This window comes from Centroberyx affinis, unplaced genomic scaffold (genome assembly GCF_046629955.1).
Source record: "Centroberyx affinis isolate AG114_WGS23_722 - 3 ecotype Tasmania unplaced genomic scaffold, CSIRO-AGI_Caff_v1 ptg004951l_1, whole genome shotgun sequence".
Lineage (NCBI taxonomy): Eukaryota > Metazoa > Chordata > Actinopteri > Beryciformes > Berycidae > Centroberyx > Centroberyx affinis.
The window spans coordinates 120,442-136,689 of NW_027282431.1; the positions used below are offsets into that span (position 1 = coordinate 120,442).

Genomic DNA, 16,248 nt, shown 5'->3' on the forward strand with positions numbered 1-16,248 from the left:
ATAGGCCTCCCTAGACAAGATACAGTATTTTTTCTATTCTTTTTCTTTCTTGTTTCAGGATGAATACATAAGAATAAAAGTGTAGTTATCCTGATTCCTATCTCAAATCACGTAAATTGATTTCATTTCTGTTGCTCCTCAGTCACTTCAATGGGAGAATACTAATAATGTCACTTCAGATACATTAGACCGTATGCTGGAATAAACTCAGTTCTACTCTGCTGAAGGTCCAGGTCGACATATTTACTATTTTTTTAGTTACTCCTACGATAGCTCAACTAGCTCACTGATTGGCCCCTTTGACTTCCACGCTCCTGTTGTTGTTGTCAGAGAGAGGATTTAAACCAAGGAAAAGACACTATGGTGGGGATGGACACATACAGCAGAGGGTGTTCACTTCTCCTCTAATAATCTGGCAGTCGGTGTCAAGTGTAATTTTCTGCGGTAACAGTGGGTGGGCTGGTGTTATTGAACTTGTTTTATTCTAGAGAACATGGTGACCGCTTAGACATAATGGATAACGTTTCAGTTGTAATGCTGTTTACTCTTTCAGGGTTGAATCACACGTTGGAACAAAGAATCACTCTCTTCTTGCTTGCTTTACTGTGGTACTTAATGATTCTGCTGGGAAATGTTGCTCTAATTGTTACCATCATAGTGGACAAAAGCCTTCACGAGCCCATGTATATCTTTGTGTGTAATCTGTGCATCAATGGACTTTATGGAACAGTTGGCTTTTACCCCAAATTCCTCTTGGATCTTCTGTCCCCCCATGTCATTTCTCATGCTGGATGCCTGCTGCAGGGTTTTGTAATACACTCATCGACTTGCTGTGATTTTTCTATCCTCGCTCTGATGGCCTATGACAGATATGTGGCTATATGCCGACCTCTAGTGTACCATTCAGTCATGACAAAACAGAGAGTCTCTATCTTTGTGTTTTTCTCTTGGTTCATACCACTTTACTGCATGCTAATGAACACAGCCTCAATAATAGGATTAAAGTTATGTGGCTCACACATACAGAAACTCTACTGTGTTAACTGGATGATTGTTAAACTTGCTTGCTCGCCCCCCACAGCAAACACTGTTATTGCATATTTGAATATAACGTTTTATTTTTTCCATGCTGTTTTTATTTTTTGGTCTTACATGTATCTGATCAAAACATGCTTAACATCCAAAGAGAACAGGGGGAAGTTTAAGCAAACATGCGTGCCACATTTAATCTGTCTAGTCACTTTTTCTATTGCCGTGCTTTTAGATTTATTTTATATGCGATTCGGGGTGACTGATGTTTCTCAAAGCCTCCAGAATTTTATGTCGCTAGAAATTCTCCTTATTCCTCCAGTCATTAATCCATTTATATATGGATTCAAACTAACCAAAATTCGCAACAGAATTCTGGGTTTTGTTCATATTAAAAAGAAAAATGTGAAGTGTCAAGACATGACTTTTCATATTGATGGAGAGCTCTCAACCTGATATTAACATGTTGGAAAAGAAATCGCTTTTCATAATGTGTGCTAACAAAGTGTATAAGAGCTGCTTTTATCATCTCATAAATTGCCCCTGTACCTGTAAGTGCTGTATTCATATTTGATTTGAAAGTATCTTATCTACATGTCACATGGATATACATCTGCTTCTGCAACATTACAGTGTCTTAAAGTTAATGCAGTTTGGAAATGTTATAATGCAAGAGATTTAAAAGAACAAGGTATCAACTATTTGTTAATTCACAGATCATTTATTTGGAAGTAAATTGTAAACTGTAAATCATTTTTCCGTAATACAGGAATTCCTTCAGAAAATCTCTTGTTGCTGCATGAATATCTTGTGTGATGTCACATCGCTGGGTGTCGAGCTTTTCTAGACAAGCACACACACAGTGCAGCTGAATCCTTCTGTAGGATAAGGTGGATAAGCTAGTTCAGGAATCAGGACTTTGACTGTCACTGCGGGGTGTCTGTCAGCACACGGTAGACAGGAATTCCTTTTAAAGGGTTTATTCAGGTTCAGGGTGTATAGGTATGTTTATGCGTGTGGTCTGGAAGGGAACAGGCCGGAAAATAGGACATTACAATATTACAGTATAAGTGCAGGAACTTACCAATTATACAATACTATATCCTCATATACTATTATCAACCACCATAATAATAATGATTATAGTGATAATAATACTCAGTTTACTAAGTATACCATATTACTGCCCATTTATCTTTATAGAAATAATAATAATAGTTTGCACATAAAGGAATACCCATCTGAATAGGCTATTGGATATTTGGGGTACAAACATAGTAATACGAAGCAAGGCAAACAAACCATTGCATGATTAAACACCATATCTACACTTAAACTTATATCGCGGCGCCCTCGTGGAGAAATAGGCAAAAGGCGCAAATGGCGACGGCACAATGAAGCATGTGCCTTCCTACAGATAAAGGCAGTCCAGTGGCCACACAAGACCCATATTTCTTACACATAAATACTAACAAATACATGAAGGAAACTTAACAGGCACGTTAATAATGTGGCCTATGGTGACATGAACACAGGCGCAGATTCAACACCATGCACCACTCTGGGTGCGTGATGTTGCACAATCAACCTCTGAAGCACGTGTGGCACAGACAGCACACCCGCTCCAAGTGGCGCAGCAAGGTGCCGTCAGACTACATTCAACCAATCCACAATTACTATTAATTGGTAGTCATGAGATGAAAGTACAAAATTATGACTTTATAAGCTCACACTAGGATAGAAATAATAGCTTGAATTATACAGGTAGAACATATTAAAAAAAAGGGCAAAAAAACCGTGAGAAAAACAGTTTACTTACTTAGATTTCAAGGACTCACATTTTAAGGAGAAAAGGAACTAAGGAACATCCTGAACTTGTACTATTAACTATAAAGAAAGGTACTGTAGGTAGGAACAATCCATTCCGTGTAATCTTGTGAAGAACTAGCTGAATTACTTAATAGGGTGGAGTAGTAAAGGGGCATTCCTATTGGTCATTGGAATGATTGACTAATTTATCAGCTAATAAAGTTGATTAAATGGCAATTAACATTACAACTAATTATAGAGTGGTAGCGAGAAAGCCGGTGAATCAGAGAAATAAAACATTATTTTCTGCTTGTTTCACAGCGGTTACGTTCTGAAGCACAGAGAGAGAGAGAGAGAGAGAGAGAGAGAGAGAGAGAGAGAGAGAGAGAGAGAGAGAGAGACCCGTATCAAAATACCGGTAGCCTACCTTAGAAAGGTAGTAAAACAGTAAAAGGAACTCGGCGTGTAAAGTGTGGGTTTATTTTTGACACAGAGAGGGTACTACAGATTTTTTTTGGCGTACCCCCGACGTAGCTGCGAGTACCCCTGGGGGTACGCGTACCCCACTTTGGGAATAGCTGTTTTAGACATATCATGCATCATTTTCCCTCTCCCAATCAAAATTGGGTTTATTATACAACTTATAAAAAAATATATTGGCTGCTAAAAAAAATTAAATCAAAACTGACCCACCTGGTTATTAATCTCAAAGCTTTTACTCTAAAGCTAGACACAAAGTAGAAGACAATTAGTTTCACTGAGGGTAAAATTTTGATTTTTGTACAGAAACAAAGCATGCTGCTCTTTTGAAAGTAAAAAAAACATTGTACAATAAGACATGTCTCTATTTGATTATGGGGACATTTAATATTTGCATGCTGCCATGTCTACTTTGAAGCCACTGGATGCAGTTTACCACAGCACTTTGTGTTTTATTACGAAAGGTAAATTTCCAACTCGTCGTCGTAATTTATATCAAAAACCCGTCTGGTCTTCTCTAACAACAAGAATGGATGCACTGCAATATATTTTTCTATAAGGCCCTACTCTTGAAATGACTTGCTTTCACATCTAGTTATTATGGTACCAGATCACAGGACTGGTTAGTTTTAAATACTCAATGCATATATGCTATATTCTGAAATTGGCACGGCTGGTTTCTGGTTCTATGCGTCTTATAAATGGAAGAAACTGCAAATTAGAATTTCTTATCCCCCTCACTGATTTTAAAGCAATGATTTCTCACATTTGCTATGATGTTTGGGATTGCTTTGTGTTATGTGTGTTCCTGTATGTTGCTGATCAGCTGACTGTTGAAATGTATGAATGAATTGTACTGTATGTTTTCTCTGTCATTTTTTGTTTTTGTTCTCAGGTGTCTCTTGAAAAGATGTCTCTTGATGTCAGTGAGACTACCTGATTAAATAAAGGATAAATGAAAAAAAGACTGAATGATTGTAAGTCTGACAGTCTGGAAAGATAGAGGTAGTAATTTGATCAAGTGTTAACTGATGATCTTGGAATTTTAATGATAAATGTTAAGCAAGTTGATAGAAATGTAACTTTAATATTTTAATTCTGTTGTCATATGTCTATCTCTGATCGTTGAAACTAATTTAGTCTAATGATTGTTGGCGAAGCGCCTTATTCTCTGTGTCTGACTGACTTATAACGACAGAAATGCAGAATCAACTGTTGCTGTAGTTGAAGTCACTACAGTCCTGGAATAATCAGGATAACCAGGGGGGTTGTTTATTTTGGTTGCCTGGCAACCAAAACTGGGTATCCTCCTACTTTTCACAACACTACCACTAAGGGACTCAAGGGGTCAGCAAAGTCATCAAGTTTCAAATTCTATTGGTCATAGCTTTAGTTAGATACTCATAAATAAACCAAAGAAAACAACAACAAAAAAATGCCATACAAATATTTTCTCAAGTACTGCAAGTCAAGTTTGTCAGTGCGCTGGTATATGGGGGTGTCACAAGCCTTGTGAGGTCTGATGGATGACAGGGAGGACCAGGGAGCAGGGTTGGCACATGAGCACACTTTATTAGCACATTCACAAGAAGATGAACATAAACATAACCAAAGTTAGCCGATGATCTACGACCAACTGCGACTAAATCACAGCTGTGATGTTATTTACTATAACACACTCTCTCTCTTGTTCTATTGCGTATGTAAGTGACAAAATTTTGACACACAATCAATCGTCATGATGGCAAAAACAATAAAATAAGGCCCAGGTTGCAAGGGCTACATGGCTGGAGTATTTACTAGAAAGCCAACAGTGAGCTATAGTGAGAAGGCTATCCAGCTGTTCTCCTCTCTGTTCATCCTGCATGACCAACACCTTGTAATTTATGTTCTGGAGGGGTATTTTATGTTTTATTTTATGTTCTGCATTATGTTTATAGATTGTGTTACAACCTAAAATACTAACTAGCAGTCTTCAAGACAAAACAAAAAGTGAAAAATGACCTCAAGCACCCAAAATGACTGTAGGGCTCTATACAGGTAGTGGCCTATTCTGGTACATTTTGCTACCTGACAGGATGGGCTACCTTAGACATTTAGCTAGCCTAGTCAGTAGCCTATTCTGGTACATTTTACCCTAGTCATTTAGTTAGTTGAGAAACCTTGCCGTTGATGCTGATATATTTTGTACATTTTCCTTCTCCTTTCATCTTTATCTTCCCTGTGCACAAGACAGGTTTTGCTCTTTTTGACATTATAGCCGTTTTCCCGAATATTTAAAGTCATTAAGTTTAACGGCTTCAGTTCAGAAGCACTGAATGCCAACATAGTTACTGATTATCTTAGCAACCTCAAGTCAAGCTCTTCCAGAGCACTGATTGGCCGGTTTGAATTCCCAGTCCCAGTGCATGTGTTGCTTGCTGCAGTCAAACAGAATATTAACAGACACTGTGTAAGGGACGGGGATACATGCTCCCCACCTCTGCAACAACAAGGTACATTGTGTTAAATTTAAATTCTATGCGATGACATCAGGAGGGCTGGACATTTTAAGATTCAAAATGTATTAACTGTGTAAGGACAAACTCTCATATGATGGATAATGTTTCCATAATAGGGGTGTTTACTCTTTCAGGGTTAAATGAGGCAATGAACCACCGGGTCGCTCTCTTCTCTCTCACTTTGCTGTGTTACTGTGTGATTTTGCTGGTGAATATTTCTCTCATTATGACCATCATCTTGGATAAAAACCTTCACGAACCCATGTATATTCTGTTGTGCAGTTTTTGCATGAATGGACTTTATGGGACTATAGGCTTCTACCCCAAATTCCTCTTTGATCTACTGTCTCCCTCTCATGTTATCTCTTATGCCGGATGCCTTGTTCAAGCTTTAGTGATGTACTCATTTGCTTGCAGTGATTTGTCTATTCTTGCAGTTATGGCCTATGACAGATATCTGGCTATATGTCGACCGCTGGAGTACCATGCTATCATGACTAAGCAGAGACTCTCTCAGTTAGTGTGTTTCTCCTGGATAATACCTTTCTGCATTATAGGCATCAACATTCTCCTAACGTCCAGACTGAAGTTATGCAGCTCAAACATTCAGAGACTCTTTTGTGTGAATTGGGTAATTGTTAAACTTGCGTGCTCCTCCGCAGACACCACTATCAACAGTATCATCGCATACATTACAATATTAGCTTATGTCTTCCAAGGTTTCTTTATATTTTGGTCTTACATGTATCTGATCAAAACGTGCGTGAGTTCTATAGAGAACAGGGGGAAGTTTATGCAAACATGTGTGCCACATTTAGCTTGTTTACTCACTTTTCTGGTGAGTATAGTTTTTGATGTAATGTACATGCGATTTGGCTCAAAAGATGTACCTCAAACGCTTCAGAACTTTATTGCAATAGAATTTCTTGTCATTCCTCCAATTATGAATCCGCTAATATATGGTTTCAAACTGAGCAAAATTCGGTTCAGAATTCTGGGTTTTGTTTATGCTAAAAGTAAATAATCAAGAGGTTTCTGGCCTAGATTCAGCATTAGGACTTGTTAGGAAAACTCCAACTCTTTTTTTTTTATGTGCTGAAAAAACTGCCTTTGTATGTAATATGTATTCTCTTTAATATATACTGTATGTATATAGCATATTGCATCATATTTACATTGTCTGCATTTAGCAGATGTTCTGATCCACAGTACAGTGAAACAGTACAGTGCAGTGAAGCCCTTGTCCTTTTAGGTGTGTACATCTCAACTGAATCAAGTATAGCAAATGGTATGCAATGCATATTAGTTCATAACATGCACCGAGGATGGTCAGTTGCCTGAAGTGTTGGCTGCACTGCAATTTGAAATAAAATGAACTTGTATCTGAAATAGGGAACTTCTAATCCTGATTTTTTGACCATAATTGTTTGTAGCCTCTTAGTGAATAAGTGCATTATAGCTAACCAACACTGTGGACTTTAATGTAAAAATCAACTGCAGTCTTGTTTGCAAAACAGTGTTATGACAATGTCCTGAATAGAAATTTCATTCCTCATTGGCAGGGGTGGAAGTAAAAGTAAAGCTTTACTTTGTTTGTGCACTTTATTTTGTAATTTCTAATTTTACACCAGTACTTTTACTTCTACTCAAGTGAAATATCAACAAAGTAACAGCACTGGTACCACAAGCTGCACCCTGCATGTAATTTGGTTATCCAGTTAAGGCTTATTATACAACCAATGATCCAAACTAACTAATTTATTGTGTGTGTGTGTGTGAGACATTATTTATTTTACTGTTGTGAGTTGTTTGTTGTTTTTTTTTGTTTTTTTTTTGTATTGTTTGTTCATTGGGCAATTGAAGCATGTATGTTATGTCATACTGTCTGTTTAATTCATGGAAAAAATAAATAGAAAATTCAGAGTTTATGTAGTTGTATATTAATTTTAAATTTCACTGTGCTGATAGTAGATGTGGTTTCTAGTGTTAGGGTTATCTCTATGTTTACTCTGTCTGGGTTGAATGAGACAGTGAAGCACAGAATCACTCTGCTGTTACTGTGTGATTTTGTTATCATCATATCTGCTGTAAAACTCCATGATCAGTAATACATCGACTGGCTTCTATTCCAAATCCAATATGCTCTCACATTCTTCCTTCATATCTCCTATTGCATTCTTTTGTACCATATATACGGCTGCTTGTGTTGACTTGTCATCTCCAACTCTGATGGCATATGAAAGATATGTGGCCATATGCTGCCCTCTAGTGTCCCACTCTGTTATGACTAGAGTGTGATAACGAGGTGTGATTCTCATGCACTTTGCCTCTTTAATGTTCATGAGCAAATGGAACTAAAACAAACTACAACTACATTAAAGTTGTGTCTATATCATATTATATATTCTATATTATATTGTTATCTTGAACCAAATGTGAATAGGTAGAAGTTATTTTCAAGCAACTTTAAATTGTTATTACTCCATAAACCCACTCTAATTCCCTGTCAAAACGACATTGCATAGTTTTAGGAAAGTGTGTGGTAAAAGCTGCTGCTTCCTGTTAAATGTGAACATGAAATATGTAGAGGATAAAAATATGTATTATTTGATATGTGTCTCTCAGTTGCACGGAGCAGGACTACACTAGCTTTGTTACCTGCCTTTCAAAAATTCAAGTCACTGTCAAATTCACTCCTACAGGAGGTTTCTGGCCACTGGCTCTGTGCTGGAAGACAGACAGGGAAGACAGACAAATTAAGACAGACAAATTAAACTACAAATTAAATACAAATTAAACTACTGGAAGACAGACACATTAAACTACTTCAGATTTACTTTCATTGAGCTATAAAAAAAAAAGTATTGAGACGTCCAGTCCAGCACTTAATGTCTGTCATGCTCTTCTTAATATTTACATTTTAGGCAATTAGCTGACACTCTGAATTACAATGAGTGCAACAGTAGAATAAACTTTAACTCCTAGCACCACAATTACAAGCAATCAATAGAAAGTGCAAGTCACTAACAATATTCCTGCTACCGGTGAAATGCTTGGGCACTATGCCACCGGGCTAGTAGAGAGAAATTTCTACAAGCCCAGACAAATTATAAGTTTGTGTTCTTTTGTATGTTTCATATTTTATTATTTCTAAGTAATGTAGGGGAGACCAGGGCTGGTTGTAACACTTTTTCCAATTTCCCATTTTCACTGGAGCAGCCCATTTGGTATGTTATAGAAACTTAAGTGTATCTACTATATAAACATTGTATTAAACAAGGTATTGTTTATATTAATATACTGTATAGGTAATATTAATGACTGTCCGCTAACAGGAAAGCTAACTAATTTATGCAAGAACCTTCATGAATATTCCATATATTTCACAGTATTTCATGAATATGCAGTAGTGTCATCAACCTAATATAGCCTACATATTTTTTTTTTTAACTAATTTAAATATGTCTATGTCTCACAACACTATCAGTAGCTTACTTAGGCCTTAAACATTATGCTGTTAAATGAAGTTAGCCTCTCACACACAAAAGATATTGGACTGAATCATTGACTCCAGCCAGAACATAAGAGGTCTTTTTTGGCTAACGGGATTAAAGCTAAAACGGAAGTAGGCAGAAGTTAAACCTCTCCGAAGATCTTCTATTTGAACGAAGACCCACTCACTGGTTAAAACCAAATGACCATCCTCCCCTCAAATCTGTGTGTTAACCTCCTGCACCTTTCAGGCAGAGCTAGCATTAGCATAGACACACATAACGGTGTTACCATAGCGATCAGTCTGGTAGCATACAGTCTTGAAACAGTTGCTTTTGTTGCACAACATTTTCTGATTCAAAAATTTGACGATATGCATTGTGGAGTTGAAAAAATGTTCTTTCACTTTGTTTGAACACTAGAGAGCGCAAGTCTAGCCAGTTTTAGCTTGGGCCATCACAGTTCCGGTGAGTCCAGCTGAACTCCCTACTGTGAAGATGCAGTAGGTGTCAGGATGGACAAAACTGAAATTGAGGACGCTCTGTCTTTTAAGTCTGCTGTGTGGCAGCATTTTGTGTTTCCAATTAAGGAAGAAAACGGCAACAAGACAACTGACAAGACAAAGACAAGTATTGCAAGGGAGGCTTGTCTTACAGTAAACACACTGCATGTACGCTACAACATCATAATGAAAAACTCTAGTCAGGCTTATTCGGGGATTAAATTAGTCTCAAATTTTATTTGAACTGGCATTAAAAGCTCTTAAAAAGTTGTAAATTTTACTTACTGAACCCTGTAGTCACCCTGTTCATGGTTTGAACTTTTTGTTTTCCCTCAGAAATAAAAAGGGATATATTTTCAGTCATAATCGTCTTCATTCAGATTGCACTCAAAATATCGTGATAATATCAAACCGTGAGCCCATATCATGAGCTGAATGTATTGTTACATCCCTAAGAACTAGGCTACTTGTTACTAAAACAACACAAATTTTAACTCTGGGTGTTAATAATACTTTCGGGTTGTGTGTATTTTGGTTCAAATTAACCATAGATGCTTTTAATGGAACATGTCTGCAACAATATAGCATATCTCACACCTTTTCCATTAACATCAATTCATGGAGAACAGAGGTCTATTGTTTTATTTTTATTTATTTGTTACCGCCGCGCATCGCGATGACGTTTGTGGTTCCCAGAAACAGCGGCAGAGTGAGAGCTCTCGCTTCTTCCGCCTCTCGGGCCCCTCGATTCGCCTCTTTACCTCTGATGAAACACTCCACCTCCAATGAAAACATGACGTCTCCCTCCACGTTTCGCGCTCACGATGAACGAGCTGCGTCAAGCTAGCCGGAGATAGGTAGAATGAGACGGGAAGCTCGGGCTTTTTGCCTTCAGAATAAAAGCGTAGCATGTGTCACTTGAAATTTAAATACTCACTGAAATTATTACATTGTTTAAGGAGTGAAACAATAGCTATAAAACGGATACGAAAAAAACTAAATTGTATTATGGTGCATGGTATGTCCTGATCAAAAGTTCCTTATGGATTGGCAAATTTAAGATGTTTACATTAATATTTGATGATTAAAATCCAAAAACATTAAAAAGGTGTCTACTATCTTGTCCAAGAATCCTCCTTTTATATATTCTTTATTTTCACTTTGGAATTCTGTACTATACACTGAAAGCGTTGCAACGCTTGTTCGTCAGGTGGGCTTTTATTTTGAAGATCTCGACCGGAAGTTGTATTCGTATATTCTGTCCGGCTTGACACTAGTCGATGAGCGACACCGCGAGAGTATTCCAGGCCAGCAGCAGCAGAGACCGTGAGCACTGCGGTACATGCGACTGTTCAACCTCTGCTCTCCCCCTGTATTCATTTTCCACCAACACCAGCGACCACACAGAGGAGACGAGACGCTTGTGCTTTGATGTGAAATTGTGGAGAAGATTTTAACGGATCCGGGAAGCCTCACTTTCTGTCGCTACACAAGCCGTGAGTACGCTGTTTACGTCTTTTTTTTTTTTTTTTGGTAGTGCGGCGGGCGATAAAACACACGGGATAATATGCTTGTGTTCCGGGTGTGTTTATGTAATAGTAATCCCCCCCCAGAACAGTGCCGACATGATGATTCACTGGTCAGAAACGCATCATGGGTATCCAAAATATTTACTTTTTCCCCGTGTAGGCGTTGTTGGATTGTCTTCCATGTAGGCAACACGACTATGGGATTTATGGCTGTCATCTTCCCTCTCCTCTATCCAGTCAATGCTGCCTGTGAAGGTCTAGCCGGGAGACCGCATCATGTACAGAGATAGCCTACAACATTGTTATTAACCCGACGTTAACTGTTCACATTTCAGATGATGGGGGGGAGAACACATTGAGTTATTATATAGAAATGCCCTGCTGTGTACAAATCAGCCCTCATGTGTACAAAGGATTGCAATATCGCCGTTGAACCACGCATGATTTTTGAGCGAACATTTTCCAGAGAAAATAAACAGGCTGAATAATGTACACTACAGTACATTGAATATTACATGCAGTCCTCCAGGCTACTTTGAAGAGCCGCTGTTCAGGCTGCTGTCTTGTGATGGTTAGACTTTCAAAATGTACTTTATTTTGATTGCCTTCTTAAAATTGTAATTATTGATAAAAATCTGCTGGAATATTTAAAGTCAGTAGCAGATGAAATGATTACTTGCTCAGTTACTTGCCTTAAAAGGGAATAAAACTCAAATTAAGGATGAGTTATGTGATTCCCTGCATCTGGGACATTTCTGAATCCAGCTCTGAGACTTTAACTTGTGATGACATTCAACATGAATTCTTGAGCTGAGTGGTGATTCCCTTTCTAAAGGGATCCCATTCACAGTTATTCCACAAAGGGAAATACCCTGCCAACCCTTTTAAAGTAGAAGTGGGGTGTGAGATTCGGTTCAAGACGTGACAGACACTTGCATTTTCCTTTTGTAAAGATATTATTCAGCGTAATTATATTTGCTTGCAGGACAAAAATGTGGGAAAAGCAATTTTGCGGACAAACACTTGCAGTTTCCTTTAGAAGAAATGATGTAGAATGATTGCATTTGTTTGCAGAACAGTGATGTGGGAAAAGCACTTTTGCTGATTTGCTGAGTTAAAGGGAGTAATTGAGTTCTTGGCAAAATCCTACAGCAGTAGTCAGCTAAAAATGTCCGTTGTCGGGGGCAACCTTAGCAAATACTGATTCAGACTCATCACACTTCTGATTAAACATGCCAGGCAGCATGCCGGTCATAATTGATTTTCAAAGCCAATATCAACAAATTGTACATTAAAGGATCCCTCTCACTTACACCTCTTAAGCTGAAGGACCAGCCACACTAGGCCGTACTTTATTTCATAACACTGCTGCAGCACTGCTCCAGTTGCTGAGGTGACAGGTTCAGAGAGGAGAGAAGAGCGCAGGCCAGGCACTGAGGATAACACAGCAAACTGAGCGTGCGTCTGTGTTTTCATGCATGTGCCTGTGTGAGCGCAGTCTCCCCAGCTCTGCTGCACCACGCGTCTCCTCTGGAAAACTGCATTCTCTCCTGCATTCGCTCTAGCTGTGTGTGAGTACCATGCAGCAGCAGAGGAGAGGCTGCTGCTGCTGCTGCTGCTGAGGCTAATAAATTGCTGCTGGCTGTCAACACGAGGAGAGCCCCAGTCTCCCTTAACCCTATAATGCCTGACTGGAGGCAGGCAGCAGTCACAGCCATCACCTCCACACGCCCCGATGTGGGCATTAGCGGCTTCTGTCCTCGATCCATATGTTCCCTCCCCTGAGGACAATGTCATTTGAGCTGCCATGAGTACATTGTGGTGACACTGCTGTGCTCATTTTAACCGTAAAAGGACAGTGGGTTTCCTCTGGGTTTGCAGGCTGGTGGGCGCAGACGAGGTTTCATATTTGAAGAGAACCAGAGGGGCTCAATGTCTGTCTCTCCTGTGTTCTCTAAATACACCGTCGGCTGGCTAAATGGCCTATTACTGGGGTCATTCCAGTCCGACTTGTTTCGCTCACCGTAGACAAATGTCAATAAATACCCAAGTTTATATAATCGCTCCAGATTGTGATGGCTGAGCTAAACATTGCCTCTGAAATGCAGACAACCTTCAGAAAAAGACATGTCTTGTTTGATACTTTGTTTCCTGTCACTGGGAACCTTTCGTGTGATGGTACGCGCCTTTCTCCTTGTGTTTATAAGCTTGAGTCGTATTTTTCTGTTTTTGACTGTCATGTTGTCAGGAATTCTGGTGTTTGCAGGGTCCAAAATGAGCACCTGCCAAGCGGCAAATGTGGGCAAATGTTCCCTTTGGCGAGCGGAGCACCTGCTACACTGGCAAGTAATTGTTTGCAAACAAAATATTTGAATGCATAGGCTGGATGAAATGAAATCGCCCTGGATGCCTTCCTGAACGTATTCACTTTCCCCATGTAGTGTGGCGCAAAACCACGAACACAAGCCTGCTTCTAGAACAGTTTCTCAATCTGTTTCCATCCCCAAGTTGGTGGGACCAAGTAAGATGGTCTTGCTGTGCTTGTTAGCTGGCTGGCAGTTCTTTAATTTTAATTCCCACTACTATGAAAATGTGTCGTATACAAATCAATAAACTGTAATGTGGAGTAAAGCATGCTGACTGCAGGGAACGAGCCGCTTTCCCTTTACAGTGTTCTAGTTGCAAGCGAAAATATCGAGTGATGAGTGGCACAGAGCAACGCGCTCTTCTTCTCTGCAGTCCTGATCGCCTGCACTGGTCCTCTGGCTTCGGACTGGTTGAGATATGCAGGGATATTATGATAATTTTGTATCTCTCTTATCATACAGAAGATAATACACACGGAATCTGATTGTACAACTGGGTCAGAGGCTGTTTCAGTAATGTGGACAATGGAATTACACTTTTAAATCTTTTCTTCCATTTTCCAACTCCTGTTCTGCAGACAGATATGAAATAATTTTGAAATTTCCCTTGTGAGAATTCTGTTGTGTGGAGGATTCAAACTTTTCTTAATTCTAATAGGTTTATTTATATTAAAATATATTTGCTGTAAATCTTTCCTGGCACATTTCCATGCAAGATCTTGTCTCTTTCACACTATAGAGCCAGTGCCCATGACCCTTTGTACTGTAACTGAACACAGTATCATGTTAAGATTTTGTCCCTGTCTGATTTTTTTTTTTTTCTCCAAAAATTTTAAACGGTTCAAAAAGCACTTAAATGAATGCATTACTTCTTAGAGGAGCATCTCCCTCAACTCCACTGGCACTAACGTCTCTCTACCTCTGGCCACTTACATGTTTCGTTTGGCGGCTGCTCCTGTATCTAATGGAAAACCCTGCAGTCGTGACCCGGCCCTCTTCATCTTCTAGGTACAAATGATGTTCTGTTGTCTTGAGCACTTTTACTGAAACACTTTTGGCATCCTCTTTACGTCTAGTTATTGATGAGAGCGTAGTTTGAAGTATTACACGGTCTTGCATCAACCGGAGCCAGTCCTTTATTCTGACACTCCTGTCAGCCTCTCCACCTTTTTATCTCAACTTTTTTTGAGTTATACCACATTAAAAGTCTGGAAAGCTCTTTTTGTTGCCATCAAGCCCAGTTTTGACAGGAAGGCACACATGAGCCACAGAGGGTCAGTGATTGTTCGGTCACAGTCATGTCATTAATGTTGACTTTGTACAAGCACTCGGGCAACTTTGACTGTAACAATTCATCGGGACGCAGAAGGATTGGGTCACTCATAGCCCGTCATAAATTTAGAGACTAAAAATGCCTTTAGCCCCCCTATGACTGACATGGCAACGGCAGCTGACAATAAATCTGGAGCGGTCCCAGTCATCGTTTGGGGATGTGTGGGGGGGTCTGTTGTGCAATAGATGCAGTGGAGTTGTGCCTTAAGGGTGTGTCTAATCTAAACATTGACTTTTGGGTTCAAGGTTAGAGTTTTCACCTGTCCCAGTTTCTCGCTGCACAGTTTGGATTGAACGCATCAAGTTGGTTTTCGGTCCTTTAATCACGTTTTGATTTGTTTTTGTTCTTTTATGTGTACTCTGAAGTGACGGGCATGTCAGGAGCACTTCATTGTCACAACATAATGAGGCTACAGATGTCCTTGCTGTCTCGCGTTCATCCGCGAGTGTCAACAATTCCCCCAGAATGCTGTTGCTCCCCACCCAGTTTGTATTGGAAATTTAAATTGATTTTTGTACGCTGAATTTTAAATGGGTGCCCACTATCAATCAAGTAATCAGTCTGTGTAAAGGATACAGTAAATGACAATTCTTGCTGTAGGCTATTGAGCACATTGTAGGTTTTCAGACCCTCTGAATTTTTTTTTTTTTGTAAAGCTGACTCTTGAGTGATCTAGATCAAGGAGGTGATACTGAATACATGTCTATATGACTGTAGGAATGGGAAACATATCAAAATTCAATATATCGCAATGCAAAAATGTGACAATACGCATTGTGGGGCAGAAAAATAAATCGTGACATTAGCTACAGTTTATTTTACTGTAGTAATCACAAATGAGATGGTTTGCCCATTGCAATTTCACAAGCTCTCCATCGAAATAATATTACTTGCACTTTGTAGTGACATTTTTAAATTGTTGTTTACATTCTAGCAAGCCAGTGCCATTGCTAGAAAGATTTGATCAGAAATAAGCATAATTTTGTAGTCATACTTTGTCATTGAACTTTAATTTATTACATTGTATCTTGGTTTTATTGAATCGTGAACTCCGGATCATGTATCGAATCGTATCGTGAGATAAACATATTGTCCCATCCCTATATGTATAAAAGTCGTTTCTGCACACATGTATACACAACATACAGATACAGTGCATGCAATGCATGTTGTGGCGGTTTTACCTGTTTTGCAGCTAAGGCTGCTG

At 39.1% G+C, this 16,248-nt stretch overlaps 3 protein-coding genes across 5 annotated transcripts in view; all 3 read left to right on the forward strand.

Moving 5' to 3' along the window:
* The first annotated feature begins 513 nt into the window (after positions 1-513).
* Positions 514-1,485, forward strand: LOC139666359 (olfactory receptor 1D2-like). The gene has a single exon (XM_071545547.1). The coding sequence runs from the start codon at positions 514-516 to the stop codon at positions 1,483-1,485; it is 972 nt and encodes a 323-aa protein (XP_071401648.1).
* A 4,425-nt stretch (positions 1,486-5,910) lies between these two features.
* Positions 5,911-6,843, forward strand: LOC139666361 (olfactory receptor 6N2-like). The gene has a single exon (XM_071545549.1). The coding sequence runs from the start codon at positions 5,911-5,913 to the stop codon at positions 6,841-6,843; it is 933 nt and encodes a 310-aa protein (XP_071401650.1).
* A 4,339-nt stretch (positions 6,844-11,182) lies between these two features.
* The window catches only part of adarb1b (adenosine deaminase RNA specific B1b), a 130,465-nt gene continuing 125,399 nt past the window's right edge, over positions 11,183-16,248 (forward strand). For 2 of the 3 annotated variants that reach the window (XM_071545541.1, XM_071545542.1), the window contains exon 1: positions 11,183-11,309. The gene's annotated coding sequence lies outside the window, so the exon portion shown is untranslated. The remainder of the gene's footprint in view (positions 11,310-16,248) is intronic. The other variant, XM_071545543.1, reaches the window with a different exon arrangement.

What these genes read in the sequence shown, in the direction of transcription:
- LOC139666359 (XM_071545547.1), top strand. Translation starts at nt 514, where the DNA reads ATGGATAACGTTTCAGTTGTAATGCTGTTTACTCTTTCAGGGTTGAAT.
- LOC139666361 (XM_071545549.1), top strand. Translation starts at nt 5,911, where the DNA reads ATGATGGATAATGTTTCCATAATAGGGGTGTTTACTCTTTCAGGGTTA.